Source organism: Stenella coeruleoalba, assembly GCF_951394435.1.
Source record: "Stenella coeruleoalba genome assembly, chromosome: 11".
Classification (NCBI taxonomy): domain Eukaryota; kingdom Metazoa; phylum Chordata; class Mammalia; order Artiodactyla; family Delphinidae; genus Stenella; species Stenella coeruleoalba.
In genome coordinates, this window is record NC_137157.1 from 27,635,533 (window position 1) to 27,661,746 (window position 26,214).

Below are 26,214 nucleotides of genomic sequence, written 5' to 3' on the forward strand. Positions count from 1 at the left end.
TTCACAGTGAAGTTTGCTGTATTCTTGTAGTCTCATAATACTTTTGGTAGTTTTTATGCTTAAAAATGTTTAATTTTTGTCATTTACAGCATCACTGCAGACAATGTGGAAATATCTTCTGTGCTGAGTGTTCAGCCAAAAATGCCTTAACTCCTTCTTCCAAGAAGCCTGTTCGTGTCTGTGATGCATGTTTCAATGACTTGCAAGGATAATGGGTTATCACAACTTCAGAGTAATATTACACTAACATTAGATTTTTAATAATACACTTAATAGATATCTTGGACTACTACTATTCGGTTTGGACAGTGGTTGCAATACTAAACCAAATTAGAATTCATATATTTTGGAATGTTATCAAGTAAAACTCTTCTATTTTTGTGAGACTCAAGCCCATCTTTCATTACTTTTTTCCATTTACCCTGGAATAGCTTTCATGCCAAGTTTAGAAGTAGCCAATGAAATGTAAATAAATTTTGGATGGAAATGAATTTTGGACGGAAAATAGCAATGTATTTTTTTAAATATAATTTCATTGTTCAGAAATGACATGAATGCACTTCCATAGCTTACTTCTTTCTCCCACATTTAGTATCAAGAAATGTACATGGGTGATGTTACCATATCAGCTATGTTGCACAATAACACATTATATTAAATATTCTCATTGTGAAATGCATAGAACTATAAAGCTTTTTTTCCCTTATACACAGGTCCATAGCTCAGTTGCATTGTTATGTTACAAATTTACTACTCAAGTGTTCCAAATACAGATTATATTTAAATATTAACTATGAATTCAAACATGGTTTTTATTTTAACAATACTGATTAAATTCTCTTGGGTGGATTTTATGAAAACCTCTGGAAAATTATTTTATGGTTATCCTCGGGTTGTATTTTAAAGATTAGGGTTAATTTTTCTTTTTGTCTTTTTCTATCTCATTTTTAAACTCCCACGTAGTCTTAAGAATCCTACAAAACTTCCCACCCTCATCCCCAGTTGGAAGGTGAATAATAGAAGTTGTATAATGCTTGTATTCTCTGTTTAAGTGGGAAGTCTTCTGAGATTAGCCTTCATTTTATATCCTCATTTTGTCTCTCCAGCATCTTCAAGAATCTGAATTTGCTTTTTTAATGGATCTGCTTTTTTCAAGGTAATTTGGTTTAACCTTCTCAAGCATAGCTCAGCTTCACTGTAATTGTTTTATAGATTTTGCATCTTTTTTTTTTGTTTGTTTGTTTTATAGATTTTGCATCTTAAAGCTAGTAACTGATATTGCTATAGTCTTATCTGTGAAAACAAATACAAAATGGTAAGGAGACATTAAATATTCTGCTTTATATTTTCTGCTTTATATTCTCTTCTTACCTAATAGGGAAGAAATTTTTTAAGTTTTAAATTTGACTTAAATTTTAAAAGGTTCTGAATTTGGGGTTCCATATCAACTGTGTATCTGTTTACTCTGCAAAAATAATGCTATGAAATTACCTTGAAATAACAGTTGGATAATAGAGTATCGCCAAAAACAGATGTATTTAGGAATCCCCAGATTATAACTAGAACTGAAACAGACTGGCAAATTGAGGGTAATTAAAAATTAGCTTATTTGGATGCTGAACAATGGAATTGAACTTTATCAGTCTTATTAATTTGGAAAATTGGAGAACATCTGAAGAGAGAACTCATTAATATTGGTTTATTACTCTGAAGAAAGTAAAGCTATATATTCATTCAGTGCAATCATTTGGTAATAGGGAAGGATGGGAGCTAATATTTCATTTATAATACATAGTTTATAATGTACACTTGCTTTCAAATATCATGCTGAAATTATGTTTATGCTCTTCCTATAATGTATACAAACAAAGAGATTGCCATATATTCATTTAATTATTTAAAAAACCCATTTAAGTAAACTCTGTTGTCAGTAGCTACTAAGGACCCTGATTGAGTCCCTGGACTCAAATAAACATATATCCTTGAGCGTATAGAATGAAGAAATACAGTGGATCTTTATTAAAAATAAGTTGGATAATAAAAATTGAGCTAAAATTATTTATGCATTTTCATATAAATTCTTTCAAATAGTCTTAATTCTGTACTTATAAGTAAATTAATAAGCATGTTGGAAAAACATTCACAGCACTATTGTTATTATTTTTTTATGATATGAAACTTCACGGGAATTCTTCTGGCTTAGAATATTTGTTCACTCATCTCCCAGTTGGGTGCACTGAAGGCCTATCCCTGTCTTGTCCCCCCACCCACATATTCATAAAAAATTGTGGGGACAACAAATATAACCATATGTATTTGAGTGATTTTCTACTCTTCATCTAGCTAATCTCACTTCCTAGGCCCCAAATAATTAGGCTATTATATTTAGAAATGAAACAATATTTTGCTATTAATCTCACCAATAAGGTGTTTTGGAAACAAAAATTAAAGGGTTTTCTGTTTCTTTTAATTAAAAAGTCATCTTCTGAGTGCTTACTGGTTCGACATTTTAGATGTCTGCTGGTACTATTTGTCAGTGATTTAGAGCTGGCACGTATGGAGTCCCAGCTCTCAGCTCTAATGCAAAGCCTATTGGCATCACCTGTTAGTAAATTCTAAACCCAAGCACAGAAATGTGAGTTAAAATCAAGTCTTGCTGGGTTAGTGTACAATAAACTACACCTACACCTACAGAATTTTTAGTAGAAAGAAGACAAAGCTGCTGGTATAGGATTTGTTTATTTTGAAGAAAAGAGGGAAATAAACACAACAACCTCAATGCAGTGTGTAATTTTGTTCAACTACCTCTTAATGTGGAATTAGCTAGTTTAATAGTTTCTTCATAGTAGTGTTACATAGTAACTGCCAAATTTGTTAGTTCCCCATCTCTCTTGAAGAGGCTTTATGATTATTTTATAGTTTTGGGAACTTAAAAGCCACTTTTTTTTAACCTTGCATTTGCATAAAGATGTTTAGCTTTTAAGTGGAAAGCAAATTATGATCATATATTTTGATATTCATGACCTATTTGACTACAGCAGTTTTTTTTAAATGCACTTTGGCTATGAAACCATGGATGATTTGATCCACAAAATTTAAACGTGCCATCAATTTAGTATTCCTAGACAAGAGCTTGATGAATGGTATTCTGTAATTATATAATGTACCACACATTATTGTCTTAATTGCCCTTTGCCTGAATTTTAATGATCAGTTATTGTTGCAAATGTGAATACTGTGCATAAACTTACTAAATTTATGTAAAATTGTATAAAGCAGAATTGGAAATAGCTAGGTCCTCTCCCTGTAGAAGTAGTGAATTTACTGTAACATGATGCAGTTATGTATATGACATTCTGTACTTCTTGAACTGGATCATATATTCATAACTTCTGTAGATACTTTTGCATGAATATTTTGTTTAGTTTTTGGATTCATTGTGTTGTTTACTACTTGTGATCATGTAGTTGTGCCTTATTTGTGAGAGAGTTTAGCTCAGTAAATACTGTGGTTTCTAAACTCAGTGAGTGGAAGGTTATTGATTATAAATGTAACTGATAAATTATATAACATTTGAATCTGTATAAAGAACAATGGAAGAATCCTTTATTGAATTGTTGCTTTTTTAAAAAATATGCTAAAGATATTAAAAAATAATTTCTAGTATATTCTGTGACTAAATTATTTTGTCTATTTAAAAAATTAGCCATTTTACATTAATTTATTTACAGATTTAGAACTCTGCACTTGGATATAGACAATGGGTGTGCTTTATTATTTTAAATTAATTTTTATTGGAGTATAGTTGCTTTACAATGTTGTTAGTTTCTAGTGTACAGCAAAGTGAATCAGCTATATGTATACATATATCCCTTTTTGGATTTTCTTCCCATTTAGGTCACCACAGAGCACTGAATAGAGTTCCCTGTGCTATACAGTAGGTTCTCAGTTATCTATTTTCTAGATAGTATTAATAGTGTATATATATATGTCAAGCCCAACCTCACAATGGGTGTGCTTTAATGTTCAACTAAGAATAGTAATTAAGTTCATATTTCAAGAGAAATTACTAATGCTATTTTGCTCGAGACAGCCCCTTTTCATTTCAACAAAACTAAAAAATATTAAACAATATTAATCTCTTCTTTCATTGTACATTTAATACCCAGGTGACCATTTAAAGGCTCAATGTACCATTGCTTTTTACTGATTTTTTTTTTTCCCCTGGGAACCAAAGTTCCAGAAGGGATTTTTCATTTTACTCTGTGTTTCCCTCTGAAGACAATAACATGTATATCCTCAAGCACTTAATATATTATACATTAGATATGCTCTTTTGTGAGCTTTATAGAATTTCACTTTAAATACATAGTATATTCTTTTAAGTTTTATCTTATTGTGGTAAGAACAGTTAACATGAGATCTACCCTCTTGACAACTCTTGTAAAAGTGTACAGTACAGCAGATCTCCCGAGCTTACTCATTTTGCTTAACTGAAACTTTATGCCCATTGATTAGTAACTCCCCATTTCCCCCTACCCCCAGCCTCTGGCAACTACCATTCCACTCTTTTTGATTCTATGAATTTGAGTATTTTAGAAATCTCATATAAGTGGAATCATGCAGTATTTGTCTTTCTGTGACTGACTTATTTCCCTTAGCATAATGTCCTCAAGGTTCATCTATGTTGTTTCATATTGCAGAAGTTCCTTCTTTTTCAAGGCTGAATAGAATTCCATTGTATGTACGTACCAGAGTTTCTTTAGCCACTCATCTGTTGGTGAACATTAAGGTTTTTTCCGTATCTTGGCTATTGTGACTAGTGCTGCAGTGAACACAGAAGTGCTAATATTTCTTTGTAAAAGCTGTTTTACATCTTAACTAATTAAATTTACATGTTAATTTAGTCAGTCTTTTTCTTCCTTTAATGAGATTTAAGGGAGAAAATAGTTTTATACATATAAACAAATATATGTTTACTGGACTCAGACTGAAAGGAATCTTGGGAGATCACCTAGTCCATTGCCCTTTTCCTAAGTTGGCTGATGTCTAGAAATCCTTGCAAGAAATTGTTAACTTTTTTCTAAAAAAGTACATATTTTTCATCTCTAAGAACTCACTTGAAGTTTGTTCTCCTGTACTTTGCCTTTTTTTTCTCATTTATTCTTAGGCATTGACCATAGTTACTGCCTTCCTGATTTTCCTTTCATTTTCACTTACTCCTAATAAATATGACATTATTATACATGGGCTGTGACCCTCCATTCTAATGGTGCTTGGCCCTTGAAAATAACTGTTATGCTGCACTTGTCTATACTGCCTAGTTTACATGGTGAAATCACATTTTTCTCAAAGAATTAACTGTGCATGTGACTTCCCCAAGCATCATCCTTTCTATCCCATTCTCCAGCTTAAGGAGATCAGTTAAGGTATAATTTGTCTTGCAGTCCAAGTTGATAAATTTACTACTTCCATTTTGGAAACTGCAAAAGGTACCATGTCTGAAATTGAAATCTGTGGATTTCCTTTTGATATAATCTGACTATAAGAACTAGTTCCTTACATGTAGTTAATAGTATATTCCACCATGATAATAGTTCAAGCTCTCTTTCTTAAGAAATTCTAATGATGTTTCAAGTCCTGCCAAATAAGACGAAGTAACTGTACTGTGCCCCTCTCTCTCTCTCTCTCTCTCTCTCTCTCTCACACACACACACACACACACACACACACTCAAAACCAGAAAGAAGTTTTATGACAAACTCCACTGTTCTTCAAAAAGTGAGATTTAGAGAAAGATATCCTACTATTTCTATGAAATTTCCCAAGTAAAACTGTTAACTGGTGAAACTGGAACAGATATTTGCTTTTTCTTTCTTAAAACAATGGAATTTAGTCTTTGGGATTTTCTCCTTCCATGTTAAGAGTTATATAAAGTATACCTGAGATAAATAAACTGTTGGAGACTAGGAATTTAAAAACTGCTACTAAGATGGAGACCTTATTATTCACTGCTTAGTGTGTTAAAAGAGCAATCAAGCTTTGTATGAGGTAGGACTGTAGAGCAGTAAGGCTGATTTATAAGTCATGTAGGAAACTTGGTTTCATTACAGATACACACAAAGTAAGATGCTAGAATTCATATCAGATGCAAGCAGTGGGCATTGTTTTCCTCCTGATACTGCATTTACCTGATCATTCACCTTTTACGAATTATAATAGCATCATACTTCCCTCACCCCTCTTGCAAGCCTGACTGAAGCATTATAACGTAGTCTGGATATCAGCATGTATACACTTACCAAGAAATTCCTTCTGGTTCAAATTTGTTGCAGCCATTATTACTCTACGCTGAGGAATTTCCTAGCTTAAATTCTGGAACTTCTTTAAAATGCACATTTTCTTTTAGCTCATCACTAGGTAAGTGTTACAAGTTTGAATGAAAGAATACCTTAATCCCCAACGTGTAAAAAGGTGTGCCACTTGTTTTGGGTCCTTAAATTTCCGAGGATTCTGCATGCAAAGTGAATATGGACATCATCTTGGTTTCCTGACTCTTGGTGAAGCAAGAGATTGCTGCTGTTAATTGTGCAATCCATGTTTTCTGTTAAGAAAGAAAAAATATATAGAGAGAAGAAAATGTTAAATTTCTCACATATTTGGATTAATATTTTCCTTTGTATTTGTTGACTTGCTCTTTAAAACTGAAGACTGATGAAACATTTGCCTATGTTTCCCATTTTCTTTCTTAAATCGAATATATCATAAATACCTGTAATCACATATGAAAATGCAAATGGATTAGATGAATATGGTATGCAAGCTGGATAAACAATTGTGAGGAATCAAGAAGCCATAATAGTCAATGACGACTACTTACAAAGATGAATACTGGGAATATAAGTAGTTTGAAAGCTGAATTTCTTGAATTTCCACTTTGTGTAGAAACAGAAGTTCTTAATCAGTGGCATAACTTGAAAAACAGACTGAGGGAGGAAACTGATTCCTTGAAAATAATGTAGTCTTCCATTAATTGTCTGGCCACATTGCTGCCCTGATGAAAGCCTACCAGGGGAAAGACAAAAATGGAAACTTCTAAGATAAAGAAACCAGAGTCAGATAGGCAGCTGCTCTTCAGCTCCATAGCTGTAAAAACAGTAGCATAGTTTCAAAGGGTGAAAAGAAGACTTGACACAGTTCATTTCTGCAGGAGCCCCCACTTAAGCTGGCATCATACTGTGTGCATACTGGGGCTTTGGAAATTGATCGGAGCATCTTAAAAATCCAGCACGCAATCCAAAGCAGTTCTTCCCTCATTTCCTACAGACCTCCCAGAAGTCAGAGGCAGCTCTTGAGCTTCTGCCGCAGGAAAAAATGAGGGAGGCTGTGTCCACACTGGGGATGTAAGAAGATGGTCAGTTCTGAGGTTTCTGAGCCTGGTATGGTCTAGATATTCATATCCTTCCCCTCCTTCCAACCTCCCCCCTTCCCAAAGCAGGAGAGGAAAATACACAAAACTTTCCATTCACTGTTCCTTAATGAGCTTGGGGTGAGATTTTTTTCCTTAAGTCTGAAGAATCAAAACCTACAAAATTGAAATACATACCTTGATGTTTTCTGTTTGGGCTTGTAATAAGAATGCTGCTATACACTGTTGATAGCTGTTTTCATGTTGTATGAGGAAAGAGTTTCTCAGCCCAAAGACTAGAAAAAGATTAAAGACAAAAAGCCAAAGCATTTAATATGAAATCCAGTTCCTCAATACAAGAACCTGGATTTCTGTTTGTTTATTAATGAGTGTGGGAGGTTTATGTCGATTAAAAAAGAATCTGATTCCAAGACCAAGACTTTACTGCTATGTCCAAAGAGAGACCACTTAAATATGAAAACCTTTTCTTCCTTAGCCAATGACTTCTGGGGCCTGAGGAAATGCATTTATGGCTTAAGTGATGGAAAATGTGTTCCTTCCCAAGGAAAAAGCTTAGCATAATAGGTAGATTTTGTGTGTGTAAAATATAGATAATACAAATATGAAAAATAATACAATCACTGTTTCTTTGACCTCCACCACTCCTTTTAAAAATGTTTTATTTTTGTACTTAAAGGGAAGTCACATCAAAACAACAGTTAAACAAGTTAAGATGTAGCAAAAATACAAAACCACCTGAATGCTTCACAGCAGTCCAAGAAAAGCCAAAAAAATGGACTCAAATAAAATCCAACATCCACCAAATTACGTGAAATGTAAAACAAAACAAAAAATGTTGGCATGGTTTCTGTGTTGAAAAGAAACAGTCTATTCTGTCATTTCCTAGCTGGTCTCTTAAAGAAATGATAGGAGATACTGGGAGAGCAGATTTTCCTCTTTTTATACAGCTGGAGCTCTTAAAATGAAAGCTTCTTCCTTGAATTATTTATACAGCACCAGGAATAAAATTTTGCAGCCTATACATTCTTTCTACAGTCAATTTATGTTCAGGAACAAACAAAACCAAACCAGGGCTGGCTCTGGGTCAAAACAAGTACTTCAGAGAGGAGGAGGAGAACACTGACTCTTCCTGGATGACCATTAAGCTGATGCTTGCTCACAGTCATTATTTCTGTTCCTTGAAGTTTGTGTTTTGTTTTGTTTTGTTTTGTTTTTGCGGTACACAGGCTCCTGTTGTGGAGCACAGGCTCCGGACATGCAGGCCCAGCGGCCATGGCTCACGGGCCTAGCCGCTCCGCGGCATGTGAGATCTTCCCGGACTGGGGCACGAACCCGTGTCCCCTGCATCGGCAGGCGGACTCTCAACCACTGCGCCACCAGGGAAGCCCAGTTTGTGGGTTTAATTCAGACTCACTGAGGCAAGTTGGGCCTCATTTCAGAAACAAAGCAAATGTGAGACTTTTATTTTCTTAACTGCAAGAACTACTTCACTATTACAGATTGTAATAGACTAAACCTCATAATTCCTAAATTCTACCACAACAAAGCCTGTCAAGGTCATGAAATTCTGTCCAGCTTCTCTGGGGTGAGAGGACTTAAACCTATTAAAATGACTTTCTGGAAAAAAGATCTGGCTGTTTTTGTTTTACTCCCTGATTTTTCTCTTTATAAATTCCCTATAGTAAGTGAGGCTTTAAAGATCAGGTTGTTGTTCTTGGCTGGATTTCAGATTCCATGTTCCTCAAAATTGTAACTGTAGTTCTCAGTTATTTAAGGTATCCCTCATCTGTTTAGTTTGTAATATGGCTACTAAGGGCTTAATAAACAAAAGGACCTGGTATGGCTAGGCTTAGAAAATAAAATAAGGAGATAATAAATGGTCAGGAATAGCTTTTTTCTCTCTGATGTTCTAATATAATGATTAACAATTAATAGTTGACATCATTTATTCAGCACCTACTATGTACTAGGCACAGTGCTATGTATTTTTTTCCTTTTTGTGTCATTAACACCACACAGCAACTGTATAAGATAGGTCAACTAACTCCAAATAGCCAAAACAATCTTAAGAAAGAAGAATGGAGCTGGGATCACACTCCCTGACTTCAGACTATACTGCAAAGCTGCAGTAATCAAAGCAGTATGGTAGCAGCACAAAAACAGATACAAAGATCAATGGAACAGGATAGAAAGCCCAGAAATAAACCCAAGCACTTATGGTCAATTAACCTACGACAAAGGAGGCTAGAATATACAATGGAGAAAAGACTGTCTCTTCAATAAGTGGTGCTGGGTAAACTGGACAGCTATTGTAAAAGAATGAAATTATAATGTTCTCTAACACCATACACAAAAATAAACTCAAAATGGATTAAAGACCTAAAAGTAAGACCAGATACTATAAAACTCCTAGAGGAAAACATAAGCAGCACACTGACATAAATTGCAGCAACATTTCTTTGGATCCATCTCCTAGAGTAATGAAAACAAAAGCAAAAATAAAAAAATGGGACCTAATTAAACTTAAAAGCTTTTGAACAGCAAAGGAAACCATAAAACAAAAAGACAACTTACAGAATAGGAGAAAATATTTGCAAATGATGCGACCGACAAGGGATTCATTTCCAAAATATACAAAGAACTTATAAAACAACCCATCAAAAAATGGGCAGAAGACCTAAATAGACGTTTCTCCAAAGAAGATACACAGATGGCTACAGGCACATGAAAAGATGCTCAACATCACAAATTATCAGAGAAATGCAAATAAAAACTACAATGAGATACCAGCTCACACTGGTCAGAATGGCCATTATCAAAATATCTACAAATAATAAGCTGGAGAGGGTGTGGAGAAAAGGGAATCCTCTTACACTGTTGGTGGGAATGTAAACTGGTGCAGCCACTATGGAGAACAGTATGGATGTTCATTAAAAAACTAAAAATAGCATTACCATATGATCCAGCAATCCTACTTCTGGGCATATATCTGGAAAAGACAAAAACTATGATTTGAAAAGCTACATGCACCCCCAGTGTTCACAGCAGCACTATTTACAGTAGCCAAGACATGGAAACAACCTAAATGTCCATCGATAGATGAATGGATAAGGATGATGTGGTGTGTGATGTGTGATGCGTGTATGTGTGTATGTGTGTATATATATATATACACACATACACGCATCACACACACACACACACACACTGGAATATTGGCCGTAAAAAAGAATGAAATAATGCCATTTACAGCAACATGGATGTACCTACAGATTATCATATAAAGTGAAGTAAGTCTGACAGAGAAATACAAATATCATATGATACCGCTTATATGTGGAATTTAAAAAAGGGATACAAATGAACTTATTTACAAAACAGAAATAGACTCAGACATAGAAAACAAATTTATGGTTACCAAAGGGAAAAGGTGGGGAGGAATAAGTTAGGAATTTAGGATTAACAGGTACACACTACTGTATATAAAATAAACAACAAGGACCTACTGTGTAGCACAGGGAACTAAGTTCAATATCTTGTAATAACCTATAATGGAAAAGAATCTAAAAAAGAATATATATGTATGTATAACTGAATCATTTTGTTGTATACTTGGAACACTGTAAATCCACTATACTTCAATTAAAAAAAAAAAAGTCAACTAATTCCCACTTACAAATGAGGGCACAGATTAGGTGAATTTTTCCAAGGTCACACAGCTTGTGAATAATATAGCCAGGATTTGAAACTAGGTCTCTGCCACTCCAAAGCACAATCTCTTCTTTTTTCACACTTTACACTCTCTCACTCTACAGCTATTCTACCTCATGCACTGTGTCTGAACAGTTAAAATAGCCACCAGAGCAATGAGAAAAATATTTAAAAAACAAATGAAATGGTAGTGACAAGTCAAAAAGTAACAAAAGATGGTGAAGTATGGTTTTTAAAAGGGTATTGATTTTATTTAAAAAGAAAAAGAAAAAGGAATACAGGAGAAAAAACATGCATCTCCTAAGGGAATCCTGTGATGTCAGATTTCCCATAAAGTCCAGTTGGCTGGCAGGGCTGTGGCTGACCTGAGCCCATGCTGCTTCCCTCTCTTGCTTGGGGGATCTGACACCTTCCTCCACTCCCACCCATTTATCATGGCAGAATCTTCTAACTATGGCCACTGTAGTAAGAAGGTTGTGCTCCTCTGAGATGCCCCCTTTTAGGCTTGCTCGGGAAAGCTCTCTGGTTTATGCAGACTTTGGCCTGTGACAGTGATTGGTCCGTGCCAAATCTGATCTAAGAGGCCTTAAGGGCTGCCCAGTTGCTTTTCAGCAAATATTAGTAGACACAGAAAGAATAGACAAAAGAGGCAGAAGGCTCTAGTTCTGGATACAGGTTTCCCCTCATTGGAGCCCTGCTGCTCTTGGGGAGAGAGTTTGCATCCATTCACGAGTTAAACATTTAAATATACAACTTACATAACTTAATGATGTGAAGTTTTGCTATTATTATTATTCATTGGTGTATTCACTGTGTAATGTGGCTCTGCTGAGTACAAGTAGGTCCCGTGCTAATGACTGGTACTCTGGGCTTGGCTGCTGGAGTGGGAACTGCAGGACATGGATGGTGCTCCCTCTTTTCCTGCTCCTCCCTTGGGACAGGAAGGCCCTCCACTCCTGCCTGGCTTTGCTGGTCTTCTAGGAGCCTGTACCCAAGACAGAATGATGGATGCTTCCTTCTGAACACTGCTGCCACCCACCCAGTTGTGAGTAGGCCAGAATGTCCTTCAAGTCCCTCTGAGGCCCAGGGCTTTCCTGACAGGATTTATTGATCTTTCATTGCTCTGAGAGCTCCATCTTTGTAACTCCAGGGCACTTACAGAGTGCCTGGTTCACAGGAGACGCTCAGGAAATGCTTGAAAAATAAAAATATGCATTTCTGATCTATACACATGATGTATATATGTATGTACATGTACATATTTATATATTTATTTCTGGCATTTTTCTATAGAGCAATTGCAATAAAATATCTTAGGCTTGCATAGCATGTCATGGTTTACCAGTGCTTTAACAACAGCAATAGTACTAAAAATGGTTAACAGAATAACAATCCTAATAATAGCTATCATTTATTGAGTGCTTTACCTGCATTATTTCATTTAATTCTCATGACAGCTCACTGGGGTAGATACTATCCTGATTTTACCAAGATGAATCTGTGGCTTAGAAAATTTAAGTACCTTCGCACAGGGTCACACAGCTAGCAAGTGGCAGAGCTGGGTCATCCAAACATTGGAAGCAAGTCCAATACTCTTTCCGTAAGTAGCCTGTAGAGTGAGTGATATTTAGCTACACAGGAACCCAGTATTATCTTTCATGAAGATTTAAATTAGATTCATGTCCTGTTACCAAAAAAGGCCAACATAAAACTCTGGGAAAGCAAACAGATGAGCTGAATGATGAAAATAGACACATACCTGACCTGTGGAGTGGATCGAGACCTCTGACAACCAATCTGTCTAGTGGAATGGGCTGATCGAGTACCATACATGAACCACCTTCTTTGATTGCTGTTTGTAGCTCAGGAATAAGTGAAGGGCACATTAAACCCGGGTCTGAGCCTCCAAGTTTCTAAAATTAAGGAGAAAAATAATGCAGTAAGTAGGAAGTAAATATTGATGCACATACTTCCGGTACATCCTTAAGCAAACTGATTTTTAGAAACAATTGCTTGAAATACAGCTTACTATTCTTTCTGGGTCTCGAAAAGCATTTCCCAAAGTACACAGTGATTTAAAGCATAGTGTTTCTGATCCCCAAGTTTAATTACCTGAATAAATAACAGGGTAATTTCATAGCTGGGAAACATTTAAATCATTATCACATCAATGGGAAGATCTTCATTTACAGTAGTATCCCTCTATGGTACTGAGTTAAATGAACAAGAAAGAGAAGCCTCATGTTGGCCAACTCTGTCCATGGGATCTTATACTAAAATCTAAATAAATAAATTCCATGCTCTATGATTTGTAAATAACTGAAATTGTTTTGAATACATAAAATACTGAATTTTTTAAAAAAGGGTGTCAGAGATTGGGATGTACGTGAAGTAATTTGTGCATTAAATAGTGAAGAGAAATTTAAAACAGATAACATTCCTTATTTCTTCTTCCAAAAAAAAAATGAAACCTGGTGTCTTCTCCGGGTGGTTCTCTCAGATTTAGCAGACGGAAGAATTTAAAGAGGAATTTTAAACAGATAACATTACTTATTTTGGAATCAAGTTGTGAAGCATGAAACCAGAACATTATCTTATAATATGGCCAATAATGGGCTGCCACTAGTTCATGGGCTCTGAGTTGTGCCATCATGTAAAGAGAAGGTAAGCTGTGCTTAACATCAGGTTTTAGAAGGGGACAGAGATTTTTCAGAGCTTGCCTGTCAGACATGCTAGCCTGGGTAGCTGAAAATAAGAGGCCATCCAACTTTCAAAACTGTGACTTAGTATTCTCCAACACCCATTCCCCCCTCAACCACTGATCAACTATGCACGGATTAATGGGTGTCTATTTTATTGCTTAAAGACACTTAAATTATTTAGCTCAACTAACCAACATGCCATCTAAAAGCTTAGGTTATTAAAAGATCTGAGAGATCTAGTCTCATAATCTTACATCTGTGTAAGGCTAGTCGTTTAGTAAAGAAGTGAGTGGGTTAGAACAACATTAGTTATCTCCGACAGCCAAAAACATACTGCAGATCCTCTTCCCATCTCTAAGGGCAGGTGTCTGAGGGCTGTAGAGGAGGCCTCTTCCTGAAAGCACTCACACACACCAGTCAGGGAAACTGTGAAATGGGACATTAGATAGAAAGCCTTTGGTGGACCATGAGACCCATGGCTTAACGGGGAGTAACAACAGTAATGGTAACCATTAATACTTAAGGGAGAAATCCCTATTCTTAGAAGGGATTTTGTGGCTCTAGCCCCTGGTGACTCGTTTTTTTCCTGTGATGCCAACTGTACGTTTGTTTGGCTTCTGCAGTTCTTAATTATAGGCAGACACTGAGAGACCAGGGCTCCTTCCCACCTGCAGCCCCCAAAGCATTATTTCTCAGGAAGAACGTGAGAAGGGGTGGTGGATATCACCTCAGCACTTGGCAGCAGACGGTTTAGAGAGGCCCCCTGCTCTGGCAGCTTTTGTTGTGATAGTCAATTTGGATGAGGAAAAGGCGGATATGGACAAAAGTATCTTAATTTTATTTGCTGAGGCAGGTCAGGCATAAAGTCCTGTGGCTTCTGGGACTCTCCTCGAAAGTATACAGACTAAGTCATTCTAAAAATATACACACCCTTTGACATCCTTAAGAAATGGGACTTGCTTTTGTTACTGTTTTCAGTCCAGCACTCTACGATGGAAAAAGCCAGTATTTTAAAATGCCTCCATTTTTTAGAGGGTAAAGTCCGATCTGATGTATAAGAAACTTTTCTCTTTTTAACTCAACTTATTCAGAAATATTTCTAAACTCATTTAGCAGAATTATTTAGAGACAACAGCATTTTACCTTTTTGTTGCGCTTAGTTTTCGTAACTAAGAGGAAATCATCAAAGAGAAACAGATAAACATCTAGGAATCTTGTGCTTTCTGAGGAAAGAAAGAAGATGAAACTGGGGCTGGAAAGAGTAAGCAGAGTTTTTTTTTTCTTTCTTTTTAAATCAAAGAATCCCTTAGAAAACAACACAGGCCGGGGATCAGGGCACACGAGGCTTGCAGCTCAGGGGGCTACAATCACGTGGGTCAGAAAACTGCATTATGGTTGAACTGATTTCTCCCCAAGGCAGGGACTTGATGTGAGCCCACCCTTCCAACTTTAAAGACATTGTATTTGTGAGGCATTTCATGTGGATCTAAGGTTACCTGGATGATATCTGTCGTGGTTTCAGCTAAGCCTAGGACACATCTATTGACTAACAGAACTCCAGCATTTTGGCCTCTTGACTCATCTGTGTGGTCATTGGCAAAGGTATACATTACCAGAAAAAAAGGCACTTTGTCATAGCTGTGGACTGAATTGCATCTCCCCCAAATTCTATGTGGAAGCCCTACCCCCTCCCCACTGTGTATTTGGAATAAGGAAATAATTAAGATTAAATGAAAGCTTAAGGGAGGACCCCTGATCTGACAGGGTGAATGTCATCCCCAGAGCATGCTCTCTCCCTCTCTCTCTCTCTGCCACGTGTGGACACTGAGAAAGCTGGAAAGAAAGCTTTCACCAGAAACTGAATCAGCTGGCAACTCGACTTGAACTTCCAGCCTCCAGAACTGTGAGAAATAAATGTCTGTTGTTTAAGCCACCCAGTCTGTGATATTTTGTTATGGCAGTCCTAGCTGATTAAGACAGTCACTAAAACAATTTGTTTCTTAAGTTTTACAATGTGTCTATACAAGCGTTAAATAATCTTCATGAAGCTTTATATTTAAAAATATATTTCTGATATCACTTTTGATAATAACTGAAGGCAAATAGGCTTTTCTACTTTTCCCTAAGAAGGGGATACTCGTAGAAGAGAAATAAAATATTAGAATGAGATATCCCCCTCTCAATTTAACTCTACCCCTTAGAAATTAGAAAAAGAAATGGTTAGTGAAGTCAGAAAGAGAAAAACAAATATCGTATATTAACGCATATATGTGGAACCTAGGAAAACGGTACAGATGAACCAGTTTGCAGGGCAGAAATTGAGACACAGATGTAGAGAACAAACGTACGGTCACCAAGGGGGGAAAGTGGCAGGGCGCTGGTGGTAGTGGTTGGATGAATTGGGAGATTGGGATTGACATATATACACTAATATGTATAAAATTGATAACTAATAAGAACCTGCTGTATAAAATAATAAATAAAATTTTAAAATTAAAAAAATAAAATTAAAATTTTTTAAATTAAAAATTTAATTTTTAATTTAAAATGAATCTGACAAAGGTTACCCTTTCTAAAAGTTCCCAAAATAGTAATTTATATTAGCATACCAGAAAAAAAAAGAAATGGTTAAATTTAAATGATTTTAGAGGAACAGGCAGTCCTTGAGGGGGATGTGACAGGCACTTAAAGTACAAGAAAAATCAGTAAATATTTTTTATTATTCTATTTTATTTATATTTTTCTAGAAGTTCTTTCTCATATACATTTACCTGTGGAAACAAGACGTCTAAGGTTAAATTAATAAATAAAATATCTGGGATTCATTTTTAGTCTAAGTTTAGAGGAAAGATACTTTCTGTATTTACATAGAAGAGAAATTAGATATTTTATTCAATCTTGAATTGTCCTTGAATAGTTTTTTTTTAAGGTTTTCCATCACTACTAGAAACTCCTTTTTGCAAACTGGGCTGCAGCAAAGACTGCTGGTTGTCCCTTAAAAACCATTCTTCCCTTCTTTTGTAGTAATAACATTTCCAAGTTTTAGTGGGTAGACGCTCACTGTGAATAAATACTACATCTCCCAGCTTTCCTTGTAGCTAAATATGACCAAGTGACTAAATTCTGACCAATGGAATATGAGCTAGAACGTAGGCACACTGGTGACTCATCTTGGGGCCACAGAAGAAAGCAGTCTCTAGGATGGCAGAGCAAAAGGACATAAGAAACCCAGATCCCTTGTGGCTTCATGGAGTAAAGCTGTCATATAGCTCAGAATTTTACATGCGAGATAAATAAACCGGTCTGTCTCCAAGAGCTGGCTTAATATCCTAACTAACACATAGGGTGAGGAATGGGGCTAGACCTTTAAGACCTGTTAAATACTGCTTTCCTCACCCTCTGCCACTCCTATCTGATTAGGTGAATGATCATTGTCAAAATGAAATAGCTTTGTTTTCTCCTTCTAACTTCAAGTATTTTAACAAACAGGTATGAGCATCTTCTATGTCCTAGACTTCATTCTAGGAAATGATGATTATTTTAGCTACCGTTTATTAAGGCCCTCGTTTTCCACCAAGTAGTCAACAAATACTGAGCACCTCCTATGCATCGATGATTAAGACAAAATCTCTCCTTCAAAGAGCTTTAATTATAGTGAGAGCAGATACATAATAAACAGAAACAAGATTTAAGATAAATTCAAGAACTGATAGTGCTAAAGTAAATATGGGATTATGAAAAAGGACGACTAAGGAGGAAGACTGTAGGCATAGAGTTAGAGTATGCACATTTATTATCCCAGGAGTTTCAAGCTATGTGCCACACAACCAGATCTGAGACTTACAAACGTGTGCAGTTCTAACTCGATTAGGTCTTTATTTTTTCTCAGAGTCTGGCCTGTGGGGTTTTCATCACACTGCTAGAGAACAGAGCAGCGTCACTGACTTATTCTAGTTCTGCAGCAGCTTGAACAACGTGTGTTCTCTAGGTGCTACAGCTGCTGTGCCATCCTATTTGTCTGAACGTTACCTCTTTTTCTATTTAGAAATACCAGTCTGTGGGGAGTAATGCATTTGTGAAGGGCGTGCTGGCATGAATTCCACTGGGAAGCTGGTTATGCTCCAGAAGTTATAAAAACTTGGACCTTCTGGGAATGAGAAAATGCACTTAATTTCAACACTACAGTTTTTAAGGCTAGAAGAAATTTGAAACATATTAAGCGGTAGATACCATCGTCATGGTTATCACTATCACCATCATCATCATCAACATTTACAGAAGAGATTAAGAGAATTTAAACAATTTCCCCAAAGCCCACAGTTGGGGCTAGACCCCCTAATTCTTGGTCCAATGCTTTTTCCATTCAAAATGATGTCCTGTTTCTTTTAACACTATTACCCCCACCGACACCATATCTCTATGCCAACTCCGAGCCAAAGTCCCAGTGACTTTAAACTTGATTTGACACTACTATACGACACACCCCTCTCTGATGAAATCTGACTAACAGCATGTGCTGTCAGACAGGAGCCTGGTGTTAGTAATGGTTACGTAGGTCATCCCCATTCTACCACATCTGACTCTACAAGAAACTTTTCCCGAAAAGTTGGGTTGAACCATAACGACTCCTTCTTAGGCCAGTCTCCCACCCATGCTTCCATGACAAGCACCCCCATCCCACTTGCTATGTGAATACACATCTGACACGGCTTTTCACCAAGAGATTTTTCATGGTCATGTTCATCCAGCCTCTACACGGCCTCCCATCACGTCCACACCTGAACGCTAAAACGGACTCCCTGACCCACTCCCTCCGCCACCCTCAGGGTCATCTACCAACCTTTCAGGTAGATAGATAAGCACACTTGAAGGTCTTCGACTCATTTCCTCTTCATTTTATCAATCGTAAAGCTCTCCTATTTTTGCTTTTGAAATAGCTCTCACATTTATCCTTTTTGATCCAAGCCCATTTCTAACATGTTAGGATAGGCTGGTGGGTCTCACAGTTGGGAATTTGGTAGATAGAGGGAAGAGGGGAAATAAAATCTCTGATGATTCCAGGTGGAGGCCAGTTTTGCAGGTACAGGCACAGGATTGTACACAGAACTGTGTCTTGCTTCATGACTTTTGGTTTTGGTTGGATCTGGCTTTGTCACAATGATATAATTAGTTTTGAAATTGTAAAAGAAAGGGTAAGATTGTTACCTTTCCAAACGAAAGTGGGAGGGGAGTGGTCTACAGGTGGAGAATGGTTGAGAAACACAGGCCCAGGCTCTTCCCACCCCATCCTGCGTCACTGTGACGCCCTCAGGCTGGCCTCTCTGCTTTGGTCTCCTCTTCTAGCCATTTTGGGCATTGCTTCCCATAGCTCTTTCTCCAGCACCCTTTTAAGCCTCTCATGTCCCCGAGCGCTCAGTGGCTTCCTGTTGCCTGCAGTGTCCTGGCTGGGTCCCTCTGGCTTTCAGGGCAGTGGCTATGTTTCTGGAAGCCTGCTAGGGTGAGGCAGCCTGGCCTGGGTCTGGATGCTGCCATTAGCTTGCCAAGGGACCCTGAGCATGACAGACAACCTCCCCGAGTCTCCCCTGTGACATGGGATAAAATGTAACTTCTCTGCATAAGTCACTGGAAGGAAAACACGCATGAAAAAGCCCTTTGATGTAAAAAGCTGGGCATGTCTATCTTTCGAGTTGGCAGTTGCCTGCGGGGGTTATGTCCCAAGCTGACATCTGGCGCTATCCCTAAAAGAGAGCAGGTTCTCAACAGGTGTGTACTGAGTAAGGAATTACTGCCTGGCACCCCCCAAAAGATCTTAGGCAAACTCACATCCCACAGGGCTTCACACACTGCAGGTGCTCAATCAAGATTTTGTGAAGAAATGAAGCAATGAATGAATGCAAATCTCCTTTCAGTCGGGTAGACCTTTCTGATAATATTTACTGAGCCCTGACTCTCTGCCAATGGTTCTTTCAAGTGCTTACACATCCATTAGCTCATTTAATCCTCACACCAAAGAGGGGACACTGCAGCATGGGGGGATTGCTGTTACGTGGCCCCAGGTTACACAGGCAGCAAAGGCTGAGCTGGGAAGGGAAGCTGGCAGGCAGCCTCGGGGATCTCCCTCCTAACCACCCTGCCGTGAGCCTATTCTCTCAAGTGGCTTCTGCCTCCAAGCCTTTTCTCTTGCTGTGCTTTTCATCCGGGATGTCCTCCCTCCTGTCCTTTCACTGAACTACACCCTTCTATCCCCCCGAAGCCCGCCTCCAGTCCCATGGACCACACGAAGCCTTTCCTGGGTACTCCAGCATCAGACTCTCTTCTGGACTTAGACTGCAGGTCTGCTCATTATGGCAGCGCTTCCCAACTAGAGGGAAAGGATTATCCAGAATAGTGACTTTTCTATCCTCCAGTGGTACCTACACAATGCAACGTGTGTTACATAATAGGTTCTCAGTCAACACTGAGAGTATGATTGCCCAGCTCACTGGAGGAGTAAAATGAGGGTGGTAACAGCTAACATTGAGTGGTTACTATATTCCAGACCTTGAGCTAAGCTCTTCACATATGTTACTTCACTTTAACATCCAGCTTATAAGACAGATATCGTTATCCTATTTTACGGAGAGAAAATGGAGGGCGTGTGGCTAGTTACGTTGTGGTTTGATCAAGCTGGAGTCTGTGTGACTCCATAGGATGCTCTCTGATTCACATCTTCCATTGCCTTGGCCATACGGAAATACAATTCTTGCCACCCTTCGATAAGCAACAGTTGGACAAGTCACAAGGTAGCAAAGATGTTGGGTTTGTAAAGGGAGCAGTTATTTACCTGCAAGAGTTAATTTTCCTTCATAGAGAAGGTGTCTGTTGGTTGCTGACAGGATGTTTTCTGCCATGTGTTCTTTAAAAACGTGTTTCAGGCACTGGCAAAACAAGGGAGGAAATCAAAGAGATGTTGTTAGTGATTGGAGGACAGCATATTCTAGAAGCTGGGGCAACGTACTCTGTCTAGAAAGTTCCTGACATTTGGAAATGCCAGTAAATGCACATGGGAATGGGAAAGAATGGGAAAGAATGGGAAAAATGCTTAGAAGGACCAGTTCAGGAATGGCATGAGGAGGTCAGCCTCCCCACACACAATGTCATGTGGATGAAGGCTTTACTTCTTGCTAGATTTTTAATTCTAGTGGGCAGCTGGGGACTTTGTAAGACTAGTATACTTCCACTTGAATGCCAAACGTTTAGAAAGGGACATAGGTTCTAATTGATCCTTTCTGTACCTCTGGAATGAAAAACCTTTTATCTCTATCCCAAAGTGGAGGCCACACTATAATCTCCTGTAGATGTCTGCATTTTTGAAAATTGTCAAGCCACTTCACTTTTCCTTCAAGATCCCCTGAAAGACAAGACACATCCAGCCAGTATCTGTTTAAATGCATGAGGCATTACAGCATAAAATTTAACCAAGATCCACAGGAATCATTTAGAGATACTGACCGCCCCTGGAGCCAAACCATATCTTAGGTTCATTTAACATATTTCTTGCTGTTTAAATGCCTTAGAAAAACTCATTAATTTGAAATCAGCCTCTTGCAGAGAAAAATGAAGCTGAACTAATTTAACTCAGTAAGTTGGAAATGTATTGTGCATTTTTATTTCAATAATACTAACAGTTCCCTTAGTAGCTTTCTCATATTCCCTCCATCACACAGCTTGTGATTACAGGAAGGAAAAAAAAAAATCAGACTAACAAGGACAAACATATCCTTTTGTCTTAATCATAAAACATATATTCACTTTATGGTAAGGTTGATTATTTCTTTTGGTAAGAACTCATTTTCTCTTTGAAGGTCTATATTAACTTTCCAATGTTTTTTAATAACATATTGCTATTGAGGTTTTGAAATGATTTTTGAAAACATGGAGGGCAAGTCGTAGACCCACAGAATCACAGGGTTAGGGAATCCTTGAGAATTCTCCATCTTTAAGCTTTAAAGGAAGGCCACAGGGATCTCTTTCCCCAACAATGAGAATTCATTTTATTGAGAAATTCCTAGAAGAGATGTTATCTCCCTCACAAACTTATCAAAACGAGTAATAATCTGCAAAATTACTTTAAAAGTTTAAAAAAGTCTGTCTTTAACTGAATTTTTTGTCTTAATCACTTGATAAGCTGAATTCTAGTTCCTTGGGTTATTTTAGAATTTCAACAAAAAATTTTTAAAAAGGAAAGAAACTCCTAAGTGAATGGTCATTTTATTTTTAAACATGCAAAAGAAAAAGAAATATGTCATTTCTGTACAGCTGATAATCATCATTTTGAATTGTTCCCTTTTGATGCTCCCCAGGAAATCTTGGTTTATGGACATATACCACGAACTTCTTTATTTGAATTTGATTATACAGAGCTACCCAAATAAACTTAAGTCATCACAGGGCTTTCTCTTTTCCTATTCCCAAATTTCGGGTCTAAAGATTGCAGTTGGCATTATATTTAGATTGGCCCTAGATTTCAGTGACCTAAAAAAAATGACGGATGGTAATTTATTCTCCGGAAAGGCTTCCCATGCTGTTTACTCCCATTTGCTTTGTGTGTGGGTTCAGTATGGATGTTAAAAACAAAGTGGCTTCATCATCTGGGAAGTAGAACTTTTCCTGCCTGAACTCACATCTGAAAGCCTTGGAGACGGGGCCACGTCCTGCGTGAACTTGGAGTTAAGAGTTCTCATAGGGTTCGCCAGGATGTGACTGGAGCCCATTGTTTTGAGCGTGTTTGATTTACAATGCAAACTCAAACTGGAATCCACATTTCGGAAAGCCATGACCTCAAGGCAATGGAATTACCTCCTAGGATGGAAGCCCAAATGGTTCCCAGGAGCCAGAGGGTCCCCCAACTCTTTGATTAAAGCTGACACTGGAGCTCTGGGTCACTCATCTCAGGGACTTACAGATTGACTTTTCCACCTTTTCCTTGATGGAGTAGATCATGATTTTCTCCGTAGAGTCTGTACTCCTTTTCCAGATGCTCTTCAGCAACAAGGGGTATCGAGTCAGCCTGTGTAATGGGGCCACTAGGAGCTCAGGTAGGTGAAGGCGTCTGCACTGTTCATTGTCCTCACACCACTGGGGAAGGCAAAAGCAGGTGGATCAGAACATCACTTCTCCTGTCAAGACACTGAGAAGTCCGGACACAAGAAACCCTTAGAGATTTCACTCAGTAATGACATGACACACCTGTGAGCTTGCTAGGAAAATTTATAAGCCATGGACTAGACTTTGCTTTTGAAAATTCCATATTAAATTGTCTTAGCAAGCATCTATCTACCAGTACTAAATTCAGGGTCTGAAATGGGTTTTTTCAATGTGCTTAAGAAGTATTATTGAATATTACTGACTGAAACATTGCTGCTTTCCAATTAAAGAAATGAAAGAATCTTCCTTCAGATATCTTGCCTTCCCAGCAATGGTGATGAAGGACGAGGTCATCAGCACCACCTATAACACCACCCCCTCAATCCTCCTAAATGGGGAAACTGATGTCAAGATTTGAATGCACAGGAAAAGTTTGAATTTGGTTAAATCCCCTAGAAATTGCATACTCCATCAGTGGCCGTGTAAGATGTATTAATATACATATTTCAGGCTTGTTTACCCTTGTCACTGAAGAGTTTAGTTTTGCCCTGTGCCTTCTCCTTTTCCCTGGCCCTCGGGGGAGATTTCTGGTTTTGCCAACTGTGCTCCCACTCTTGCTGCAATGCAGTTAGGAGAACTGAGAGTCAACACTACACAGGTAGACAGGAAAAGGAAGGATTTTTGCTTCGTGGGTCAGTTCCTTGACTCCTTTGTTGGAGGGAATCAGGATAATGAAGAGAAAATGAAAATAGAAGTTGAGGACGCTAAATTGTTCTACATGATACAGAAAAGAGAGGAGAGGGAAAAAGACGTAGACAATTGTCAATAGGGAGAGTTTGTTCAAAGAGGCAGTTGCCAGGAGTACACACAATGGGGAATACATGAAAGGAAACTTTAGTAAGTATTGCTATGGGTGATACATTGGATTTCCATAAACGGTATTTTGAGAAATGCAAGCAACATGAGAATAGCTCCTCCATTTGTTTCATCTGCTGGACTGTTTCTTTGAATGTGACACCGTTTGAACCTGAGGGGTCCCAGGGCTTTGTGCAGGTGACACATGACGCCTGGAGCCAGGTCTGTGGCTACTGCACACACAGATACATCAAGAAGTATTATTAAGAGTGTGTTCACTTCCTCTTCTCTCCTCCCACCTGCTCACACCATTCTGGTCCTGAGTTCAGCTCTAAATGGATCCTGCTCTCACACTAAATATTTTTCTTGCTGCGGGCTCTCGCCTTTTCCCTCTTTCATGCTCACTTCAGGCCCAGGTTAAGTCCTGACCCTCATGACCCAGACCCTCAAGACCAACCTCAGGTAGGTCAAGGTACAGTCGGTTCTACTATCTGTAGGTTCTGCATTCTGAAATTCAACGAACTGTGAACTGAAAATATTTGGGGAAAAAAATTCCAGAAAGTTCCAAAAAGCCTGAATTTGCGGCACAGCAGCAACCATTTACATAGCATTTCCACTGTATTTACAATATTTACATAGAACTTACCTTGTGTTAGGTATTATGAGTAATCTAGAGATGATTTAAAGTATACGGGAGGATGTGTATTGGTCATATGCAAATACTATACCATCTTATATACGGGACTTGAGCATCCTCGGACTTTGGTATCTGTTGGGGTTCTGGAACCAATACCCTGTGGATACAAAGGGACGACTGTGCACTGCGGAAGGCTCCCTCTGCTTTCCCAAAGATATCGTCATACATCTTTATGCCCAGGTGTCAGCCCTTGCATTTCAGAGAGGTCGGTACAATTGGCTCAAACCTCCAACAAGTCCAAAACTCTCTTAGATATTTATAAAGAGATATTCCAATGGCTTCTTCTGGCCCCTGGGCTCCTGTTTGTACACATTCTGTTTCTTCGCTGAACAGCATGGGCCAAATGCCACACTTAGCCCTTTGGTAGGTTTCCTGTGTCGGTTTCCACTGTAAACCCATTCATGCCAAACATTTTATGAGTGTATGTGTTTATTTTACTGAAGATTTCAGATCATGGGTAGGGCTCACAGCCCACAGTCACCACCCACCACCCCATTTTGCTGGCTCCATTCTCTTTTTTGAAAGGAGAGAGCTCTCTCTCTCTCTTTCCTCTCCTAGCCTCGTGCTTTGCAATTTGTCCTGGTCTTTCATAGCCTGACCATGTCCCTGGAGGGTCGTACCCTCCTACACTAGCAGCTTTATCACATTTCTTTTAAAAACATCCGGGACTCTTCCTTATAGGAGTTCTGCCGGGAGTGATCTTTCCCACCACCCCACCTACAGATGGCAGGTCAGAAAGGTGCATGGAGGATGGAGCTCTAGGGGCCAGGCTTCAAGGCGGAGGGACCAGCCCCCTGTCTCTGCACCTCAGGTTCTTCTTTAAAATGGGGGACGGCACTAGATGACTTCCCCTCAACCAGCTCAAAATGGCAGTGATTCTCATTGGGGTTGGAAGGGATGAAGGGAGAAGGGACTGCAGACGTGGAAAGGCTGGAAGTGGGGAGGAGTGGAAAGAGGAGGTGTGGAGAGGCTGTAGTCTGTGGCCTTAGTGGCTGATTTCCATGCTGAGTCACTAGCAGCAGCATTCCAGCACTACCTGCTGGTCCTTGTGGGAGGCTGGGGAGTTCCAGTAACTGATTTCTCAGCAGCAGTTAGGGATTCCCTCAAAACACACAACCCTGAGCAAGTGCTCCAAATTTCCATGTTGTAGGGAACAGCTCTGGCTGCCAGTACCCACCGGTGTTCAGGGTAAATATAAAAACACCGAATCCCCCCCACATATCAATCAGAAAAGAAACACCAGTGGTAAATAATTCAGACAAAGATCCAGGCAGAGATACTGGAAGCTTTTAGTGTTTTGGAAGGTCTCAGAAGAGCAAAAAAAAAAGATATTTGATGATTCTAAAAGTAAAACTATAGGTTTTTTTTTCATCTCTCTATTGGCTTTACTTTTCAGAAACATTAGGGAAAGAAAAAAAATTCTCTGTCATGAGAGATTGGACATAAAAGTCCTTTTCGTGGATGGGTCTAGAACAATGGACTCTGCATCAGTTTTATAATAAATAAATTTATAGGTGGGAGATCAAGATGGCGGAATAGAAGGACATGGAGCTCAATGACGCCCACAAATACATCAAAAATACATCTATAAGTGGAACAACTCTCACAGAACACCTACTGAATGCTGGCAGAAGACCTCATACAGCCAACACTGCAAGAAAGATCACCGTGTAACCAGGTAGGACAAAAGAAAA

At 38.4% G+C, this 26,214-nt stretch overlaps 2 protein-coding genes across 6 annotated transcripts in view; one reads left to right on the forward strand and one right to left on the reverse strand.

Annotated features, from left to right (window-relative positions):
• Positions 1-3,800, forward strand: part of EEA1 (early endosome antigen 1) — a 131,944-nt gene extending 128,144 nt beyond the window's left edge. For 3 of the 5 annotated variants that reach the window (XM_079937591.1, XM_079937595.1, XM_079937593.1), the window contains 2 exons: positions 90-170; positions 1,107-3,800. In XM_079937591.1, the coding sequence (XP_079793717.1) occupies positions 90-170; positions 1,107-1,160 (135 nt within the window). In that variant the 3' untranslated portion in view covers positions 1,161-3,800. Of the gene's footprint in view, positions 1-89 lie in introns of all 5 variants that reach the window. The other 2 variants (XM_079937592.1, XM_079937594.1) reach the window with 1 other exon arrangement.
• Positions 3,801-6,445: 2,645 nt separating this feature from the next.
• Positions 6,446-26,214, reverse strand: part of PLEKHG7 (pleckstrin homology and RhoGEF domain containing G7) — an 89,313-nt gene continuing 69,544 nt past the window's right edge. Inside the window, 7 exon segments of the mRNA XM_079938131.1 lie at positions 6,446-6,604; positions 7,607-7,704; positions 12,900-13,053; positions 14,986-15,065; positions 20,666-20,759; positions 21,117-21,232; positions 22,785-22,959. Of these exon segments, the coding sequence (XP_079794257.1) occupies positions 6,497-6,604; positions 7,607-7,704; positions 12,900-13,053; positions 14,986-15,065; positions 20,666-20,759; positions 21,117-21,232; positions 22,785-22,959 (825 nt within the window). The 3' untranslated portion in view covers positions 6,446-6,496.